Source organism: Mercenaria mercenaria, chromosome 6 (genome assembly GCF_021730395.1).
Source record: "Mercenaria mercenaria strain notata chromosome 6, MADL_Memer_1, whole genome shotgun sequence".
Taxonomy (NCBI): domain Eukaryota; kingdom Metazoa; phylum Mollusca; class Bivalvia; order Venerida; family Veneridae; genus Mercenaria; species Mercenaria mercenaria.
In genome coordinates, this window is record NC_069366.1 from 13,988,670 (window position 1) to 14,011,757 (window position 23,088).

Below are 23,088 nucleotides of genomic sequence, written 5' to 3' on the forward strand. Positions count from 1 at the left end.
CCTAGTAAGTATCAACATTCTGGGTCAAGTGGTTCTCAAGTTATTGATTGGAAAGAATTTTCTGTGTTCAGGCCCCTGTGACCTTGACCTTAGGTAAATTGACCCCTCAAAAAATAAGGGTCTTCTACTTTCCAAGTCCTATCATCCTATGAAATTTGAAGGTTCTGGGTCAAATGGTTCTCAAGTTATTAACTGGAAACTGTTTTCCATGTTCTGGTCCCTGTGACCTTGACTTTTGATCAAGTGACCCAAAAAGCAATACAGGTCATCTACTCTTAGACTACGTGTTTAATCATTCTATGAAGTTTTAACATTTTGGGTCAAGTGGTTCTGAAGTTATTGATCAGAAACAGTTTTCCATGTTCAGGCCCCTGTGACCTTGACCTTTGATCAAGTAAACATAAACATAATAGGGGTCATCTTCTCTATAAGCTCTATCAGCCTATGAAGTTTGAAGTGGTTCTCCAGTTATTGATAGAAAAGTGTGACAGACAGATGGCCCATGTGACCTTGACCTTTGATGGAGAGACCCCAAAATCAATAGTTGTCATTTACTCTGTAAGTCCTATCACCCTATGAAGTTCGAAGGTTTTAGGTCAAATGGTTCTCAAGTTACTGACCGGATATGAATTTCAATGTTCTGTCCGCTGTCACAATGACCTTTAACAGAGAGACCCAAAAATAGGGGTCATCTACTCTGCATGTCCAATCATCCTATGAAGTTTCAACATTATGTGTCAAGTGGTTCTCAAGTTATTGATCAGAAATGGTTTTCCATGATCAGGCTCCAGTGACCTTGACCTTTAACAGAGTGACCCCAAAATCAGTAGTGGTCATCTACTCTGCATGTCCAATCATCCTATAAAGTTTCAACATTCTGGGTCAAGTGGCAAACATAACATGAGATTCTGGGAAAATGAACAGCCTCATTGTTTAACAGAGAGACCATTGCATAATGAGAAATTAACGGTTTGGTGTGCTATGTCATTGCAGACAGTGATCTGTCCATATGTGTTTAAGGACATTGTGTATTCACAATTGTACCTGTCACTTGTGAAGAACAAGTTTGTTCCAGCGCTTCGAAAGTGAACAGAAAATAAGCAAAATTTCTGGTTCATGCAGGATGATGCAACCGCACATACATCTAATATTGTATTAGATTATCTTCATGAAACCTTTGGCGATAAGGTGATTTCCAGACGATACCCTTAAGTGAAGGATTGTGGACAATCTTAGCACGCACACAGTCCTGATTTGAACCCGTGCAATTACTTTCTATGGGGCTACCTGAAGTCGGCTGTTTACAGACCAAAGCCAGTGGACACAGATATACTGTTGAAAAACATCAAACGGGAAGTGAAGAAAATGTGTGGAAATGTTATTAACAATTTCATAGTGTGAGTTAAACAGGGAAAACTGATGAAGGGCCGTCATCTTGAGAATGTCATTAATTACTGAAATAACGCATTTGACACAAACGGTACTTCGTACTAAAACAAGAGCTGTCCGTAAGACAGCCAAGCTCGACTATTCGAAATATTGTCACAGAAGCAGGAAATTATTACCCAAAATGTTAAATATCAAAAGAGTTTAAGTTCGAAAGGGGACATAATTTGACCAAAATACATATCAAAGTTATGGGACTTGATGCTATCAACTAGTTTTATAACCCCGAAGAAACATGTTAGGTTTAAATTCAATATCTGCATTAGTTTTGGAGATAGTAACTTGCATGTAAACTTTAACCAGAATTTTCTAAGTCCAAAAGGGGGCATAATTTGTTCAAAATACATGTTAAGAGTTATGGAACTTGACCTAGTGAGGCTGGTAATTGACCTAGAAAAGGAATAAATAAGATTCAAAGCTATATGCCTTTTGGTAATAGCTGTATGTACTTGCACGCAAAACTTTAACCAGAATTTTCTAAGTCCAAAAGGGGGCATAATTTGCCCAAAATACATGTCAGAGTTATGGGACTTGATTCTATCAACTAGTTTTATAACCCCGAAGACACATGTGAAGTTTCAATTTAATATCTATATTAGTTTTGGAGATAGTAACTTGCATGTAAAACTTTAACCAGGATTTTATAAGTCCAAAAGGGGGCATAATTTGCCCAAAATACATGTCAGAGTTATGGGACTTGTCCCAGTGAGGTAGGTAATTGATCTAGAAAAAGAAAAAATAAGTTTCAAATCTATATGCCTTTTAGTAATAGCTGTATGTACTTGCACGCAAAACTTTAACCAGAATTTTCTAAGTCCAAAAGGGGGCATAATTTGGCCAAAATGAAGGTCAGAGTTATGGGACTTGGTGCTATCAACTAGTTTTATAACCCCGAAGACACATGTAAAGTTTCAATTCAATATCTGCATTAGTTTTGGAGATAGTAACTTGCATGTAAAACTTTAACCAGGATTTTCTAAGTCCAAAAGGGGGCATAATTTGCTCAAAATACATGTCAGAGTTATGGGACTTGACCCAGTGAGGTAGGTAACTGATCTAGAAAAAGAAAAAATAAGTTTCAAATCTATATGCCTTTTAGTAATAGCTGTATGTACTTGCACGCAAAACTTTAACCAGAATTTTCTAAGTCCAAAAGGGGGCATAATTTGGCCAAAATGAAGGTCAGAGTTATGGGACTTGGTGCTATCAAATAGTTTTATAACCCCAAAGACACATGTGAAGTTTCAATTCAATATCTGCATTAGTTTTGGAGATAGTAACTTGCATGTAAAACTTTAACCAAAATTTTCTAAGTCCAAAAGGGGGCATAATTTGCTCAAAATACATGTTAGAGTTATGGAACTTGACCCAGTGAGGTTGGTAATTGTCCTAGAAAAAGAATAAATAAGTTTCAAAGCTATATGCCTTTAAATGATAGCTGTATGTACTTGCATGCAAAAACTTAACCAAGGTGTGACGCCGACGCCGACGCCGACGCCGACGCCAGGGTGAGTAGAATAGCTAGACTATTCTTCGAATAGTCGAGCTAAAAATGTAACAAGAGGCCCAAGTGAGCCTAAGTCGCTCACCTGAGGTCAACTTTGACCTAATTAGATCTTGCTTGTGACAAATTTGTAAAAGAATCAAAAAAAGTTTTTTTAAATTTTAAATGAAAAAATACTTTTAAAAGTATTTCTATATTTAGCTCTAGCGGCTCCTAAAAGGGGCCAAGTGCCCCCATTTAAACAAACTTGGGAGAGGACCATATATTTATCCTACATACCAAGTTTAATGAAGATCCATCAAGAGGTGCATGGTAAAAAGTTGTTTAAAGGTATTTCTAGTTTTAGCTCTAGTGGTCCCTTAAAGTTTGATGAAGGTTCATCAAGCAGTTCATGATAAGAAGTTGTTTAAAAGGTATTTCCATTTTTAGCTCTCGCAGCCCCTAAAAGGGGCCAAGTGCCCACATTTGAACAAATTTGAGAAAGAACCTTATAATGAGGCTTACAGACCAAGTTTGATGAAAATCCATCAAACGGTTCATGAGAATATGTCGTTTAAAGGTACTTCTATTTTTAGTTCTAGCAGCCCCTAAAAGGGACTAAATGCCCCCATTTGAACAAAATTTGGAGAAGACCACATAATGATGCTACAGACCAAGTTTGATGGAGATCAGTTAAGTGGTTCATGATAAGAAGTTGTTTAAACGTATTTCTATATTTAGCTCTAGCGACCCCTAAAAGGGGCCAAATGCCCCCATTTGAACAAACATGATAGAGGACCTCACCAGGATGCTACAGACCAAAATCTGGTGTTATTCTGACCAGTAGTTTCAGAGGAGAAGATGTTTAAGTAAAAATATGGACGCCGGACCATCCACCCTATACTAATAAGCTCACCCTGAACCTTTGGTTCAGGTGAGCTAAAAATGATATTGTTTGACATATTTACTCTTTACATCTTTGTTTTATATGTATGTGTATTTTGATGCAAATTCTCTAACATTAAATCAAAATTCTGAAAGTAGGGAAGTATTACCTTTTTTTTCGGACACCCTGTACTTTAATGCTGAGCAATTGCAAAATTCTTAAGCTACAAGTTTTTGACTAATAAAACACTCACAGTGCAATTTTCTCAGCTGTTTGTTTGACAAATTCCAGTTCTCTGGGTTTATTTGGGTCAAATGTAAACAATGTGTGGAAATTTCCATCACCCACATGCCCTAATATGAACCCATCTGAAAATATGGACACAACACAGAGGAACTTACATATATGAATGTAACAAGTTATGTTCGAAGAACACACATGCCCCACTTCATTGCCAGTCAAAATAAATACCCAGTAATTAATGAGAAACCAGTTTTTTGTGTGTTCAAGTGCTTCTCAAGTCGCATATAGAAATAGTTTCAATCTTCAGGTCCTTGAGACCTTGACCTTTGATCTACTGACAACCAAAACAATAGGGGTCATCTACTTCATAAGCCTAGTCATGATTCAAGTTTGAATATTCACGGACAAGTGGTTCTCAAGATACTGAGCAAGGCTCAGACCCTTGTGATTTTGACCTGACCTCCAAAGCAATTGGGGTCATCTACTTTTTAAGACCAGTCAAGCTAACAAGTTTGAATGTTTGGTGTTTCTTAAGTTACCATGCAGAAACTGTTTTCAGTGTTCTGGTGCATGTGACCTTGACCTTTGACCTTCTGGCCCCCAAAAAACCAAAAGGGCTATCTTGTAACTTCACAAACCACATCATGCTACTAATTTTTAAGATACTTGGTCAAGCTTTTCTCTAATTATTGAGTGGAAACCATTTTCAAAGTTTAGGTCCATGTGACCTTGACCTATTGACCCTAATAACTACAAGGTTCATCTACTTCATAAGCCCAATCATGCTATTATGTTTGAAAGTAGATCTCAAGTTACTGAGCAGAAACTGTTTTCAATTTTAAGACCAATGACCTTGACCTTTGACCTACTGACTCCCAAAACCATTGGGGTAATCTCTTTCATAAGCAGAATCATGCTATCATGTTTGAAGGCTTTGGGTCAAATGGTTCTAAATTTATTGAGCAGAAACGGTTTTCAAGGTTCAAGCCCCTTTGAACATGATCTTTGATATACACCTCTGTAGAGCAACACCTAGCCTGGGAAGCCGTTGATAATATTTGTGCTTTGTCAGAAGAAATAATACATAATATCTAAGCATTAAAGATCCGACTTATTTTGCGCTAATTAGTGTTAATTGGCATTCATCGAGTTTCTGATATTATCAACACCTGGGGAAATCTGAAGGAGTTTCCATGTCACTACTGATTATCGATTTTCTATAATTAGCCTAAATAACATGTGATCATATATGCGCTTGTTTGAAATGAAAACAAGGCAATGCTGCCGAATTTTGTCAATTTTCGTAGATCACTAGGTAGGCATTTATATAACATCTTGATGGCTATGATGCAAACTTAAGTTTACTGACATATTTAAAAGTTATTACAACTTGCTAGAAAAAGCTATGGGAGGTACAAACTAGTATCTGTCTATGGCCCGGAAATGTTCGGAAGTACATGATACCGATCTGCCTTTTCCATGAGAATTCTGTTTCTATTTTTAGCAATGGATTATTGCTTTCAGAAGTTATCGTTCTTTATCAGACACCCACATATTTCGGGTGTAATATAGGTGGCGCTGCAGTTGGAAAACAGGTTTCCCCAGGCTGTCAATTTGCAGGTAGAAAAAATTTACAAATTGTCAGACTGGATTCCCAGGCTAAGCAACACCCTTTGGGAGATACAAATATTGACTGTTATGAAGAGGTTGTTGTTCTGGAGAGGTAAATTTGATAGTCTATTTCAGCTTAGGGAAATTTTGATGATGCTGAAGAGGTTTTTGCTTAAGAGAGGGCCACTCTGGAGAGGTTGTACTGTAGTAACCCCAAGTCATCCTCTTCACAAACCCAATACCAAGCTTGAATGTTCTGGGTTAAGTGGTTGTCAAGTAATAGAGATAAAACTGTTCGCTCTACCAACAGACAGACTGACAGACACGACCCACATGTGCAAGGCAATATGCCCCCATTTCTTCAAAGGAGGGCATAAAAAGTAATGCTCTAATAGAAACTGTCTCAAATTAATTCACTTGCAATTAAACAAGTTTTTGAAAAAATATCTAACAAATTAAAAACTTTTATCAGAAGTCTACCAAACGCACCATTATTTTACATTGAATTCATCCACATCTTTGGAATTTAATGAACTTACGATCAACCTTAGTAATTTCTTTAAAGCAAACTTCCTTGTTGTTTTTATACCATATGAACTACAGCTCTGGCAAAGATTGTTTTTAAAAATATTATAATTATATATAAATTTAGATATTTTCATTTAATATACAAGTGTCACTGTGACACAGAGATATAAATAAATATAAGAAAAGGAAATTAATTCTGAATTATGCAGTTAACATTTCTTGGTATAACTCAGAATGTTTCTTGATTCTATTTTCGGTTCCATATTCCTTTTTAAAGCAGTTTATTATCAAACCTCAGATCCATTACTAAATATCTAATTAGTACATTGTTGAATAGTAATGAAAACCATGGGGATTTATTTCAACCAAAACAGCATTGTTATTTCGTGTCATTTTCACTTCCTTGAAGACTTAAATGTTAATTGTAATTTTTGAATAATTGTCAATAACAAAAGAATTACAATGATAACTTGGTTTTTATATAACCTTATCTTCCATATACTTTAACAAATGTATAAGTTACAATTAGTTTCCAGCATATTAACAGGAAATTAATCCGCCTACTTCTGCAGGGGCTGTGCTACAAACTCAAAATAGATATAGCTTTGAAATGTCAACTTCATGACACTGATTATATTAATATTTCCTAAAACAACACCAACAGGTGATTCCAACAATACGAACAGGTTGTTCCTAGTGGATTACTTTTTTGTTGTTGTTGGGTTTAATGTCACACTGACACAATTTTAGGTCATATGGCGACTTTCATGCTTTGATGGTGGAAGAAGACCCCAGGTGCCCCTCCGTGCATTGTTTCATCACGAGTGGGCACTCAGGTAGAACCACCGAACTTCCGTGCGCCAGCTGGATAGCTTCCTCACATAAAGAATTCAACGCCCCAAGTGAGACTCAAACTCACATCGACAACGGGCAAGTGATTTGAAGTCAGCAACCTTAACTACTTGGCCACGGATGCCTCATCCAGTGAATTATCTAAGTTCTTTCCTAAAACAAGAGCTGCCTCATTATAGTATGCTGAAGTATTTGGAGGATTGTCAGTGAAATGGATTTTCTATCTAAGAATAGGTACGAGAGTTGATCCACAAGTAATGTAACCCTTTCCATTGCACATGTATTCAACATAATATCATTATAAAAATTAAATCAAGATATAAGCTACTTCAATTATGATATAACAGGTAAACTTAATTTCCTAGGGCTGTTTTGTTTCAAATACACAGAACTTTTAACTTCACCCCTGATGACTTTTCGCTGCATGCCAAAAATCAGCATTTATTTCATAAACAGAAAAAAAAACTAAACAGAGATAATCACCAACTGACATCATAACTAGAAGATACTTTTGTTGAAAGTGCATGTCTCATCCAATGCATAGTAGTTGGCAAGAAGTCAATAGGGGACAGGAGCGGAAGTCAAAGAGACACCTATGGTTCTCTGCAATAGTGATCATCTACCCTGCATGTCAAATCATCCCAAGAAGTTTCAACATTCTGAGCCGAGTGGTTCTCAAGTTATGGATTTGAAATGGTTTTCCATGTTCTGTCTACTGTGACCTTGACCTTTGATCGTGTGACCCCCCAAATCAATAGGGGTCATCCACTCTGCATGTCCAATCATCCTATTAAGTTTCAACATTCTGGGTCAAGCGGTTCTCAAGTTATTTATCAGAAATGGTCTGTAACCTTGACCTTAGATGGAGTGACCCCAAAAACAATAGGGGTGCCCTGACACCTTATTAAGTTTAAAGGTTCTAGGTCAAATGGTTCTCCAGTTATTGATTGGAAATGAAGTGTGACTGACGGACACGGCAAAAACAATATGTCTCCCCCAGTGGGTGGGAGGGGAAGACATAATGATATGTAATTTACAATGATAGGAAGTCTTTCTGAAATCAACTTTGAAAACTGTAGTGGTATCCTTGCAGATTAATGTTCGTTTGTGCAGTACAAAGACTTGTTATTGCTTAGTGACAAAAATATCAATTTCTGACACCAGTAACATCAGTGATGTGCAGAGATCGTTACCATGCTTTCCATACATGTCTATATTTAAGTAAAATTTTTATGATACTTTTTTTTTCAATTTTGCATATGGTACCTGGGAATAAATTTTTGCTTTTATTCTTTTCATTATAATACACATTTTTATGGATTCAGTGACATTACTTTTGGATCAAGTCTCATATATTGTCCAAATTCATGTAAGTGATATTGGAATTGATGATTTTATCTTGTTCAATTGCACCCAACATCTGTGTGAACTTTCTTCCAAGAATATTATTATCTTAATTCTAGAACATTAAAGCAAGTTTACCCAAACATACAGTTAGAGTCTAAAATATCTTTTCTCGGTCAAATTGGAAAAAAAAAATCCTTTAATGCACACTGCGGAAAATGGTTCCGTATACGGGAGTGTACGCATTCCGTATACTCCTAATATACGGGCGTATACGGAAACATTTTTCCCGTATATGGAACATTCCATATACGTGAATCCCGTATTCTTTAATTGGACATTCATGTTTTTCTCACATGGATCCGTTCATTCATACTTAGCATAAATACGTTTCAACAGTTTATGTCAGTATTCGAAGTTAGGGATTGTCAAGATCAAAAAGTATGTTTAAGGCGTAGGTTTTGATCATACTTTCAGGAAAGATACCTTTTATATGATATTCGTATATCATATCGTATATCAGACATATACGGGACCGTATACTCCCGTATATGCACATATTTTTCGCAGTGGCAGGCACTTAAACCAGAGTATCTTGAGCTGTTTTAAGGGCATCAAAGATTAAGAAAATAACCCACATCAATTGTATTTGAAATTTACCTAAATAAATGGAACCACTTGGTACTGATGTGAGATTTTCAAATGAATTTTATTTTACACTGTGTTCTTCAAACTTAATTAGACAAATTTTGAGCTTTGCTCACAAGGTATTTTTTTAACTTATTGAGTACAATTTGAGCTTTTTTCATGATGTAAACTACGACCTGAGTTCATTATTTCCTCTTTTCATGAGATAAACTTATGCGGCATACAGAATTATTTGCTCCTGATGTAAATTCTCAACTTTTTAAAGTTCTTCATGAAGAAACGACGACTTCGTTCATGAGGTAATGTTTTATTCAAAATGCATTTGAAACCAGAAGATACAGGTAATTATATTCTAAATCAGTGTAACTGATGGTATATTTTATCCAAAGTAATTCGTTATTTTGATCACACAATAAAAAGGAAATATTACAAGTATAACACGATACATTTTGGAACGTCACCTGATTAAGAATCTTTCACCCCACACTTTAGCAGTTTCCCTTTGTTTAATCAAGTGAAATTTATATTTGAGACAGTTTCATTACAAGCACTAGCAAAACAGGGACTTCTGTACATAACTCTTAAGCCTTGGAAAATGACCGCATCAAACTTGCAATCTTTAACTATTTATTTTAAATTTTGACAATCCCACCTCACTGTAAAATTTTCTTATATTCAGTATATTCCAAACTGCTATATAATCATGTTTCAGTTACACATAGGAAACAGATAAATCTGGAAAGCCAAATTCCAAGTTTACTGAAGAGTTTTGTCACAGAAAGCCGTGAGAATGAAACTTACAATGCCATTTTATATGAAACCTCCTTAATTTTACGTAACGTTTCATGGTCGTCCGGATGAACTGGATAGAAAACATGAAAGTTTCCATCCCCAACATGACCTACTATTGGACCTGTGTAACAAACATTATGCATAGATATAAAATTACAAAAAACATTAGAGCCGCACCATGAGAAAACCAACATAGTGCATGTGTGACCAGCATGGATCCAGAAAACCAACATAGTGCATTTGCGACCAGCATGGATCCAGACCAGCCTGCGCATATGCGCAGTCTGGTCAGGATCCATGCTGTTCACTTTCCAACACTATTGCAATTAGAGAAACCGTTAGCAAACAGCATGGATCCTGACCAGATTGCGAGGATGCGCAGGCTTGTCTGAATCCATGCTGGTTGCAAATGCACTAGTATGTTGGTTTTCTCATGATGCAGCTCAATTATTTTAATTGAAACTTTAAATATCAAGGGATGAATCAAGTGAAAGAATAACTGTCCAAAATTTTAAAGCAAAGATTTTGATTTCTGACAATTTTTTCTTAATGTTCACATTCAGCATCTGATTTCTGTCCCTTGTTTTCTCTTGAAGCTGACTCTTTATTTAAACAGACTTTTCTTTGAGCTGCATACTGGTAACAAAATAATTTTGACTTCTGTAACCTATTACTTTCAGTTCAAGTATTAAAGAGTTTACCAAAAATAAATCTTAGCTAAACCATTATTAGTTTTATAACCAAAGGGCATCATATTTATCAATAATAAAAGCACTACCAACCTATGATTCCTGCCTCTTTTATCATTTCTTTGGTTTTGACAACCACTTCTGGAAGGTTTGAAACAGGTACACATACATCAGTAGAATATGGCTGTAATATAAATACAAAAAGAGGATGAAACCTTCAATACATCTGATATTTCAATAACTCTAGACTTAAACAAGAAGCTGCGTTCAATAAATGCTTGATGCCCCCCGGTCACCGGGCATCCTTGTCGATACAAAGCAACCTAAGTCCAAAACGAGGTCAAGTTCAAGGTCAAGGTCAAACTGAGGTCAGGTGATGTCTGAAGATGAGGATTGGTCACAGGTTACATCTGCATTAGTATCAAGTCATTCTAGTAAGGGGTATTGATGCTAGACGAAACGGTCCCATTTGGTTAACCTCGTACGGATGGATGGATGCACGAACGAACGGATGGACAGGACAATCACTATATGCCTCCCGCATCAGTAGATGCCGGGGGCATAAAATGCTTGGATATAAATATTACTTGACATCATTAAATGCTATTGTCATTCAGATGAAACCTTACACAGCCTAGTTCTACATCTGCAGAAGTACAACTTCCATGTTCATGGTTCCCTCGATAAATTTTTGTCACTTTTGCAGTCACATTACTTTGAATCCTGGCTTGAATATCATGGTTACCTTGATTCAAGTATAGCTATTTTACCAAAAGGCATGTATGTAATGTAATTATTGTTTACTTGGACCTCCACTTCAAATATAAAATATATTTGTAGCACTGTAATCATGGATTCAGGCTTCTTAAAAGAGTACTAATGTAAGTTCTCATCTCACCTGTCCTTTCTCTTGGATCAAGATATCAGTACCATATGGTATATCATTCTTTATTGGATCATGCTTTTAATTCAATACAGGCATACAGTGCATCATTATCACCTGGATTGTGTTTTAAATGCCACACAAGATTTTGTTATTACTTACATTTCAGCTTTAGTGCCATACAAACATTCAATATATTGAAGAAATAAAAGATCTTAAGTGATCAAAAAAAATTGTATCTGCAGCATACAGTTTATCATTATTTCCTCAGTATGTGGCTTAAGTGCCATATTGGTGCTTGGTATATCAAAATTACCTTGGATCCTGGCTTCAGTGCCATATTGGTGCTTGGTCTATCAAAATTACCTTGGATCCTGGCTTCAGTGCCATATTGGTGCTTGGTATATCAAAATTACCTTGGATCCTGGCTTCAGTGCCATATTGGTGCTTGGCATATCAAAATTACCTTGGGTCCTGGCTTCAGGGCCATATTGGTGCTTGGTATATCACAATTACCTTGGATCCTGGCTTCAGTGCCATATTGGTGCTTGGTATATCAAAATTACCTTGGATCCTGGCTTCAGTGCCATATTGGTGCTTGGTATATCATAATGACCTTGGATCCTGGCTTCAGTGCCATATTAGTGCTTGGTATATCAAAATTACCTTGGATCCTGGCTTCAGTGCCATACATGCATACAGTATGTCATGTCTGGCTTTCCATAAGTGATTCCTCTCATCCGGATCTGTTGCCCACTTGAAGTCAGACCCATTATTCATGCTGACCAACTCCTCTATTGAAATAATTCAGAAAAAAAAAATCATCTTATGGTTCTTGTTAATTTGCATCTTTTTATCTGTTTTTTTGTTTGTTTTGTTTTGGGTTTAGTGCCATTTTTCAACAGTATTTCAGTTCTGTAACGGCGGGCAGTTAACATAACCATAGTCAGAGGTGGAGAACAAATGATTTCAGACACAATGTCTTTGATCAAATCGTCACAGAGAACATACGGCCCACCCGAGGATCGAACTCACGACCCCACGATCCGCACTCTCTCTACTGAGCTAAGTTGGCAGATAAATTTACAAGATACATGTATATTATTAGGTTATTTAACATTGTTCTGTACAATACGGGGATATATTTGGACGAGTACCCAGCTGAGAAAACCATACTGGAAATGCCGCTAGGCAAGTTCAATATGGTTTTCTCAGCTGGGTACGAGTCCAAATATATCTCGTATTGTACAGTACAATGTTAAATAACCTTTTTATTCTATATCAGTTTTGTCTTACTATAAACTATAATAATAGTTTCAATTAAAAATGTTTCACTGAATATTGTATTCCTGCCGTTTCTAGTTTTTCCAAGCTTGGTATGAGTGCAAATATATATTATACAGAACAATGTTAGCCCTTAAATAACCTTTTTATTCTATATTTATTTCACTTCATATGTAATATATGTAATTCATTGAATGTTGTTTTTTCTGCGTATAATCATTAAACAAGAGGACCATGATGGTCCTGAATCACTCCCCTGTCCCCACATGACCCAGTTTTGAACTGAGTATGAAATGTTTTTTCTATTATTTGACACAGTGACCTAGTTTTTGAGCTCATGTGACCCAGTTCTGAACCTGACCTAGATATCATCAAGATAAAAATTCTGACCAATTTTCATGAAGATCCATTGAAAAATATGGCCTCCAGAGAGGTCACAAGGTTTTTTATTATTTGACCTACTGACCTAGTTATTGAAAGCATGTGACCCAGTTTCGAATTTGACCTAGATATCATCAAGGTGAACATTCTCACCAATTTTCATGAAGATCCATTCAAAAGTATGGCCTCTAGAGAGGTCACAAGGTTTTTCTATTTTTAGATCTACTGACCTAGTTTTTGATCGCAGTTGACCCAGTTTCGAAATTGATCTAGATATCATCAAGATGAACGTTCAGACCAACTTTCATACAGATCCCATGAAAAATATGGCCTCTAGAGAGGTCACAAGGTTTTTTTATTATTTGACCTACTGACCTAGTTATTGATGGCACGTGACCCACTTTCGAACTTGATCTAGATATCATCAAGGTGAACATTCTGACCAATTTTTATGAAGATCCATTCACAAGTATGGCCTCTAGAGAGGTCACAATGTTTTTCTATTTTTAGACCTACTGACCTAGTTTTTGACCGCACGTAACCCAGTTTCGAACTTGACCTAGATATCATCAAGATGAACATTCAGACCAACTTTAAAACAGATCCCGTGAAAAATATGGCCTCTAGAGAGGTCACAAGGTTTTTTTATTATTTGACCTACTGACCTAGTTTTTAAAGGCACGTGACCCAGTTTCAAACTTGACCTAGATATCATCAAGGTGAACATTCTGACCAATTTTCATGAAGATCTTTTGAAAAATTTGGCCTCTAGAGAGGTCACAAGGTTTTTCTATTTTTAGACCTACTGACCTAGTTTTTGATCGTATGTGACCCAGTTTCGAACTTGACCTATATATCATCAAGGTGAATATTCTGACCAATTTTCATAAAGACCCCATGAAAAATAAGACCTCTAGAGTGGTCACAAGCGAAAGTTTACGCACGCACGCACGGACGCACGTACGCACGGACGACGGAAGCTGCACGATCACAAAAGCTCACCTTGTCACTTTGTGACAGGTGAGCTAAAAAAGTATATGGTGCATCCTCCCCATAACAGCCATTTGGCGATTTGGGTGGTAATCATACTTGGCTGAGATATTATGCCCACAAACATTGTCAGCAAGTTTGGTGAAGATCGGATGAAAACTGTTCGACTTAAAAGAGCGGACAAGGCTAAATTCCCCATTTTTTGAGTAATTCAAAGACTATAATCAAAGAGTGCCTGGTACAATTTGGCTGGTTATCGAAATTGGCCGAGATGTAATGCCCACAAACATTGTCAGTAAGTTTGGTGAAGATCCGACGAAAACTGAATTATAGAGCAGACATATTTTGGATGCTGACCGCCCGTCCGCTGCCATTCATAATCTTCTCCATTTTGTTTCTTAACCGTTAAATAAAAACTGCTGAGGTAGCTATTCAGACAGTCACGGCTGATACCAGTTTCTAGGTTTCGTCAGGAACGGCTTCTTTTAGCGACTTTTCAAATATTCCAAAATCTGATGATCCTTTTTACTGTATTTTTAAGTTTTGATTATTAACGAACGTTTTAATATCTAAATCAGATAGCATTGTTATCCCTTGAATCGTTTCTGTGTGTTGTAAACAAAAAAACTCAAATAAAATCAAGATTTCAAGATGCATGATCAAACTCTGTGCATAGAGCGCCTACTTCATCCGATTTACATTTGGAACATGTTCACGCGTTTCGGGCTTTATCGTATGTTTAACATGGGACTGTTGAACCGTCCAAATACAGAAAATACAGGATTTTTTGTACGCGTGTGCATCCAAATACAGAAAATACAGGATTTTTGTACGCATGTGCATCCAAATACCGTAATATATTGTACGGTCATGTGTTGCAAATGAACGTTTGTGATTGGATAGATAAAATAGGTATAGAATAAGTGCTTATAATGCACTCATTCTCATGGTCACCTAAACATTAGAAAAACATCTTTTTCTGTTACATAACTATTAAATTATATGAAATATTAAATATGTTAAAAAAAGTCCTTGGAACTATTCAATTAATAAAATCATGATTAAGAAGTCAATCATAGTGCAATGAACAATTACTTTAGATTAAGTTTGCTGATAATAAACAACAACGTTATGAAATAATGAATAATAGGATTAGTTATCATTTATATTTGAAAGCCTCACTTGCTGCCTGGTTAAAAGATCATTGTTTTTAAACTGCTTACTCCAACCCACCACTGTTTGTTTGAGGCTTGTTATGGAATGACTTTTTTCAAGTGAGAAAGTTACTGTGGGCAGCTATCATATGGAATGACTTTTTTCAAGTGAGAAAGTTACTGTGGGCAGCTATCATATGGAATGACTTTTTTCAAGTGAGAAAGTTACTGCGGGCAGCTATCATACCGGCAGCTGGCTTGTGGAACATCAGTGGTTCTAATAGTGCCTCCACTTGGTATTATGTCGAGATTGGGTAACTGTGATCTTCCTTCACCAAGCTCTCACCAACATATAATATCACTCTTGCTTTGTAAGTTTACATCTTTACCAATAAAGGGGATGTCACTATTACTTATCAGGTACATATTTTCCATTATATGTGAAAATATGTTTATATTTTCAAGTTTCTGACTTCTTTCCCCACCACTTTTCACATTAATATGATACATGTCTCAATCTGCACAAAGTCATGAAACAGAATCAGAATATTCCTACATATTTTTTTCAGATGAAGAACAAAGCTGATGAAACAAAGGCAATTGTTTTATCAATTCAGTGGCAAACTTCCTTAACTCGAACTCCACAGTACTAGCAAAATTTGTTCGAGTGATCGATTGTTTGAGCCATCGAACAAAATTCACTTTACAGGGATTTTTCTGGGAGGTGACGACGAGTTTGAGAGAAGGGTGGTGTACGAATTATACGAGTTCTAGTTAAAGAAGTTAGACTGTAAGTTGAAATTAAGACCTTACCCACAACTTCTGTTTGTCCTTTAAGAGCGGACTCTGCTCCATGGAACTCAAGAAACAAGGACGGAGCCACAGGTAGTTCCAGATGACTGTATTTGTTACAAGCATCAATCGAAACTTCATCTAGAAACTCTGAAAAAATTAAAGATTGATACAGAAATACATTTCTTTAATCTTTCAGATTGTTGATAATTTACTTCATTACTGGAGTTTATTAACAGTCATTTATTTGTTTCAAATCAACACAATGGTTGCTTCCTTAATCATCATTTCATCTAGCACTCTGGCATGGCAATGAAAAGATTCAAATTTTGTCTTGTCTGCTACAAACCTAGATAGACTGTGTCACTGATATGTGTTGAGACGGTTTCAAATTTTCCACCTGCCACTCTAGTACATTATCAGACATCAATTCAGCCTACATCCAGCATCTCTAGAATGGTCTACACACAAAATAAAATACACTTACTTTGTTGCCAGTTTCACAAGAGTATCTCTTACAAGACAAGTTGCAAGATTCAAAATTTCAAGTTATTTGTGTTGAAAGTTTTGAATGTAGAGTGTGTTATATATCGATTTTGATGAGGGATGGTAAGGAAAATTCAAGCTTTGTGGTAATTTGAGTGAATCAAGTTCAAATCTCGAGGAAAGAAGTTGGAAGGATTTCCCCTTAGACTTACCAATCCTGGCCATTGGTATACCACACTGCAACACCTGTACTGTAGTATCAACAGCTGACTGGACATCAGGAAAGTGGCATGTGGCTGATACTGTCTGAAATGACATATGCATCTCTGCATCAATAAGGCATCGCAATACATGAATTTACAACAGGTGTAAGATTGTTTTCATGGAGTGGGCAGACAGGGTGTAGCCAAAGAGCACACTGCAAACTTTTAGCAACAGAGCTGAATAAATGTATTATTGTCAACTTTAGTAAGCCAGGTGTATCAGGCTACTTCACTGCTAAGGAATCAAACCAATTAGGATAAGCTGAAAAATACTTCTACAAGCAAAGAAATAAAAACTTCTTTAGATCTTTGACATCATGTAAAGTGTACTGCCATTTTACTGAAGGGCAGAATAACAACATTGATTTGCAAACACTAGTACATTGTACAGGTATTTTTTTTATTATTCTTACATTCCTACTAATCTGACAATTTACATTTCAATCAAATTTTGCTTAAGAAATTATACACTTTTCACAATCAAGCAAATATTCTTACAGCTTCTGGTATCCCATGAAGCCTCAGTGTTGTCTTGGTGATAATACCCAGAGTTCCCTCTGACCCAACAAACAGATTTGTCAAATTATAACCAGCAGATGTTTTTCTGAAAGTAATTTACAAAAGCACTTACTAATTCATCAGGACAATCTCATTTTTGGCAAATGATTTACAAGAAGATTACTCAAATTTAACCCAATCAAAGGAAACATGCATAATTGAAGTACAAGTTTAACAATTTTTACGGCTCTTGCCACAGCAGTGAAATAATCTATCAAAAGTTTTAATGCTCAGATCATGATGCACACAATGTTACTGGTATATAAAACAGACATCAACAATACAAGGAAATCTTTCTATGGCAATATATTCTATTCTGTACCATATGACTGGTGCTTGTTTGTTGGATTTAAAAGTCTTGCCAGCACAGTTCATATCGTAAGACAATTTTCAAGCTTAAATGGTCAAGTAAAACCCAGGTGTCTGCCGAAAGATCAAGGTTCCCATCCTGACATGATTTCAGACACATTGGCACCCAGGCAGAACAACTAACCTTCCAAAAGCAAGCTAGACAGTGTTCTCACTTGACAACCCAAGCCTGGTTCTAATCAACAGATGAAAGGGGGAAGTGATTCCAAATCAGTGACCTCAACCACCAGGTCACAGCGGCCCCTCATGCTACTTATTAATTATTCTAAAACCACCAACATTTTTATTTCATTCTAAATACAACATACTTAGTACGTCTACCGGGCCCAGCAGTGTTAATCACCCTTCCATCAGCTAGTACCACTTCCATATTGAGCGTGTTTTCCCTCATCGTACCGTAACGTACGGCGTTTGTACCAGACGCACTAGTTGCACACATACCGCACAAACTTGCATCGGCTCCTGGATCTAGCATCATAAAATAAGGAATATTCTTCTATTGTAAAATAAGAGCTGTCTTATGACAGCAGGCTTGACTACTTGAAGCCATCGCAACTAATACTTGTTTACATATAAAAGCTTTTGCAAAAATTTCTAAGTTAAAGAAAGGACGTAATTTTGCCAAAAACTTAAGCCAGAGTTATGAAACTTTAACAAGTGCCATCAATCATGATGGTTGCTAAAAATGTATGCAGAATCTGAAAACACTTCGTCAAGTAGTTCCAAAGAACCATGCTTACATTAAAAAAAAAATTCACAAAATTCTCACGATAAAACGGGGTATGAATTTATCAAAATAAAAGCTAAAGTTATGTACCTTGCCTTGTGAGGTCATCTCATAATGCCAAAGACATGTGTGAAGTTAACTGTGACCTTCACCTTTGACCTACTAACCCTCAAACAATACCTGTCCTCTAATGACCACAATCATCCTATGAAGTCTGACAACAGTAGGACAGTGTTCTCTAGTAATTCAGTGGAAACTTTTTTCAATCTAAATGTCACTGTGACCTTGACCTTTGATCTACTGACCCCCAAGTTCACCCAAATTTATCTGACCACAATTGTGAGACCAGGAATTTTCTAGTTACTGACTGGAAATGAAATGGACTACAGACTGATCAAACAACAGACCAACAAACCGACTGACAGAATGATGGATCAAGTGACTGACTGACTTACAGACAATGAGCAAAACAATATACTGTTCTTGAAATGGGACTTTAATATGCTGTATCTTCCCTTTCAAGACGATGTTATTACAATTGTTTAGAAACACACCAAATGAGTGAAGGCTATACCTGTAGAGAACCGATGTATATACCTACAGGGAACCAGATGAATTAAGAATAATGCATATACCTACAGGGAACCAGGTGAGTTAAGAATAATGTATACACCTACAAGGAACCAGTAAAATAAACAAGAGCTGTCTGTTGACAGCAGGCCTGACTATTTGAAGAATTGATGGAAGTATGGGGTCAAAATATTATCAGAGATTTTCAGATAAAAAGAGAAAATTAGATAAGACAAACAATGCACCTGTATTTGTGGATATGGCTAAGTCTTGCACTATATGGCAATGTGTGACCATGATGGTAAACAGGTGTTCAAAGTTTCAAAGCCATACATCAAACAGTTTAGACAAAATATGGAATGGTATGTGAATCTTAACTAATTTCTATGTCAAAAAGGGCTATAACTGAGCTAAAGTCCTTGTCCTAGTTATGTAGTCTTGCCTACATATTATGAAGACCATGATGGTAAACAAATGGTCAAAGTTTCAAAGCCATATGACAAACAGGTTAGCAAAATATCGACTGGTATGAAAAATTTAACTGATTTCCAAGTCCAAAAAGGGCCATAGTTCAGTCAAAATAGTTGACAGAGTTATGTACTATTGCCTACAGAATGATGGAGATCATGATGACAAACAAGTGTTCAAATTTTCAAAGCCACATAGTTTTGACAAAATGTTGACTAAATTAAATATGAAAACTGAACCAATTTCCAAGTCCAAAAAGGGCATAATTCAGCCAGGATAGTTGAAAGAGTTATGTACTCTTGCCTACAGATGGGGATCATGGTGATAAGCAAGTGTTCAAAGTTTAAAAGCCACATGTCAAATAGTTTTGACACAACATGGACTTGTACGAAATCTGAACCAATATCCAAGTCCAAAAAGGACCATAATTCAGCCAAAATAGTTGACAGAGTTAAGTTCTCCTAAAAAATGATGGAAAACATGAGGATACACAAGTGATCAAAGTTTCAAAGCCACATGTCAAATAGTTTTTACAATACATGGACTTGTACGAAATCTGAACCAATTTCCAAGTCCAAAAAGGGCCATAATTCAGCAAAAAATCTTGACAGAGTTATGTACTCTTGTCTACAGGTAGAAACTGTTATAATAGACAAGTGTTTTAAGTTTGAGGTAAACATATTTGATGGTATACAAGATATTACCATTTCATAAAAACTTTAACCAATGCTGATGCCAACACCGGGGTGAGTAGAACAGCTCTCCATATTCTTTAAATATTCGAGCTAAAAATAATGCATAAACCTACAGGGAACCAGACAAATGAAGAATAATGTATATACCTATAGGAAACCAGAGTCCTGTGTCACGTAGATAATTATTCAACGTCACTCTGGTTACTCCAGATTCCACACAGCAGTCAAAGTCTTCCGCATTTACAGAAAGGATGTTATTCATTTTGGTAACATCAAGACAGAGTCCACCCTGACAAACATATCAAATAGTTAAAGAAACAGTCCACCTTGACAAACATATCAAATAATTCCAAACACACCTCGCATACAGTGTATGAGTAACTTTCTGTAAGGCATGTGAAAATTCAAGAACACATTTGTATTTTTACAATCCAACCCTATGTCACAAGAAAAGTCCAGTCCAAACTAATACTGTAAAGGGTCTTTTAAATGGCAATAAAAAGTAGATAATGAATGGCTTACTGGTGAATAGTCAAAAATATTACATGACTCCTTATATAAACCAAAGGTCCATAGTTTGTGCTTTTGACAGGTCTATTGAATAAACAAGAGGGCCATGAAGGCCCTGTATCGCTCACCTGACCTATTGACCTAAAGATCATCAAGATAGTTTCATTAAGATATGGTCATAAATGTGGCCTCTAAAGTGTTAACTAACTTTTTCTTTGATTTGACCCGGTGACCTAGTTTTTGACCCCACAGGACCCAGATTTGAACTTTACCTAAAGATCATCAAGATTAACATTCTGACTAAGTTTCATGAAGATACAGTCATAAATGTGGCCTCTAGAGTGTTAACAAGCTTTTCCTTTGATTTGACCTGGTGACCTAGTTTTTGACTCCACCTAACCCAGATTTGAACTTGACCTATAGATCATCAAGATTAACATTCTGACCATGTTTCATTAAGATAAGGTTACAAATGTGGCCTCCAGAGTGTTAAATAGCTTTTCCTTTGATTTGACCTGGTGACCTAGTTTTTGACCCTACATGGCCCAGATTCAAACTGGGCTTTAAGATCATCATGATTAGCATTCTGACCAAGTTTCATGAAGATACAGTCATAAATCTGGCCTCTACAGTGTTAACAAGCTTTTCCTTTGATTAAACCTGGTGACCTAGTTTTTGACCCCAGATGACCCAATATTTAACTCATCCAAGATTTTATTCAGGGTAACATTCTGACCAAGTTTTATTAGGATTGGGCCAAAATTGTGACCTCTAGAGTGTTAACAAGCTTTTCCTTTGATTTGACCTTTTGACCTAGTTTTTAACCCCAGATGATCCAATATGGAACTTGTCCAAGATTTTATTGAGGGTAACATTCTGACCAAGTTTCATTAAGATTGGGTCAAAATTGTGACCTCTAGTGTTAACAAGCTTTTCCTTTGATTTGACCCGGTGACCTAGTTTTTGACCCCAGATGACCCAGAATCGAATTCATCCAAGATATTTTATTGAGGGCAACATTCTGGCCAAGTTTCATTAAGATTGGACCAAAATTTTGACCTCTAGAGTGTTAACAAGCTTTTCGTTTGATTTGACCTGGTGACCTAGATTTTTTCCCCAGATGACCCAATATCAAACTCGTCCAAGATTTTATTGAGGGTAACATTCTGACCAAGTTTCATTAAGATTGGGTCAAAATTGTGACCTCTAGAGTGTTAACAGTCAAATTGTTGACGACGGATGGACGGACGACGGACACAGGGTGATCACAAAAGCTCACCTTGAGCACTTCATGCTCAGGTGAGCTAAAAAAAAAACATATTGAAAATTTACTTCTTATTGAATGGCTTACCAGAAAATAGTAAAACTATCTGCCCTCATACACTTACTGATGGGCAAACCATTCAATAAGTAGTTCCATTAAATGACATCAGAAATAAATCTGCATATTTATTTCCTTTTAAGTTTTGACTTCAAAACATGACAGAAACCCTCCTTTTCAACTGCTATTAACAGAACATGTATAAAAACAATATCAATTTGAACCCCACCTTCAGCCATTTTGTTTCTCTCTTTTCCCTTTCCTACTATAACTTTTACACTAATTTCTATAGATTATTAGCACAAATTTATAAAAATCTTAAAAAGAAATAGACAATGAAAATGCCAAATAGAGTCCAGGAATGAAAATTTCAGAAGTGGCTTACTTTAAATCTGATTCTTTGACAATCTACATGGTAAACTTCAGATTATTTTGCTTCAATGTGTTACGTATTTCCTATACATATTTTCATATAGGGGTTTAATCAGAAACTTTCAAAAGTTTTGTTTGTGATTACAGTATTTCTGTAAGATGTTAATATTTCATTTTGACGAAAATAATGGTCATTGAAAACAATAACTGGCTTGGTTTCTGTATTTTCATTACATCACAAAGGAACATTTTTGACTTGCTTTGAATCATTTGATCACATGATATGGTATCTATTTACATTTATTTTGTCTACAGATGATTTATATTAAAACAGCAATGGTCATTATAGATAAATCATGTATTATCTCACTTTGGTCATTTTTTTAAACTAGGGGTCAGAATCATGGATGGGCTTTAGTTGAAAATGACTGGGAAAATTACTCTTATTTTGAAAATATGTTTCTACACATATGCTTTGAAATACATGAATAGTTTGTAAGGATTCTAAATATTGCTCGTCATTGACAGTATATCTTAAGCCAAGCAAACTTATTTGGTCATAAAGCACAAACTATGGAGTGGTAATTTATACAGCGAGTCCGTCAATTAAACTTCTTCCTCACCTACATGTAATAGTAACAAATGACACAGTAATATATTCAAAATCACTTCTGGCAGTGTAAGGTAAAATCACGACTGTCAAGTGGAGAGAATATCAAATGAATCCACTTTAAACACAAAAG

The 23,088-nt window shown here is 36.1% G+C and overlaps 1 protein-coding gene across 2 annotated transcripts in view; it reads right to left on the bottom strand.

Annotated features, from left to right (window-relative positions):
- LOC123549610 (probable D-lactate dehydrogenase, mitochondrial) overlaps nucleotides 1–23,088 on the bottom strand; it is a 66,979-nt gene that overhangs the window by 6,249 nt on the left and 37,642 nt on the right. Inside the window, exons 4-11 of one of the 2 annotated variants that reach the window (XM_045337830.2) lie at nucleotides 20,290–20,431; nucleotides 17,991–18,150; nucleotides 17,254–17,359; nucleotides 16,705–16,798; nucleotides 16,028–16,156; nucleotides 12,072–12,199; nucleotides 10,616–10,706; nucleotides 4,069–4,183 (exon numbers count right to left, since the gene is read on the bottom strand). In XM_045337830.2, the coding sequence (XP_045193765.2) occupies nucleotides 4,069–4,183; nucleotides 10,616–10,706; nucleotides 12,072–12,199; nucleotides 16,028–16,156; nucleotides 16,705–16,798; nucleotides 17,254–17,359; nucleotides 17,991–18,150; nucleotides 20,290–20,431 (965 nt within the window). Of the gene's footprint in view, nucleotides 1–4,068; nucleotides 4,184–9,842; nucleotides 9,955–10,615; nucleotides 10,707–12,071; nucleotides 12,200–16,027; nucleotides 16,157–16,704; nucleotides 16,799–17,253; nucleotides 17,360–17,990; nucleotides 18,151–20,289; nucleotides 20,432–23,088 lie in introns of both variants that reach the window. The other variant, XM_045337831.2, reaches the window with a different exon arrangement.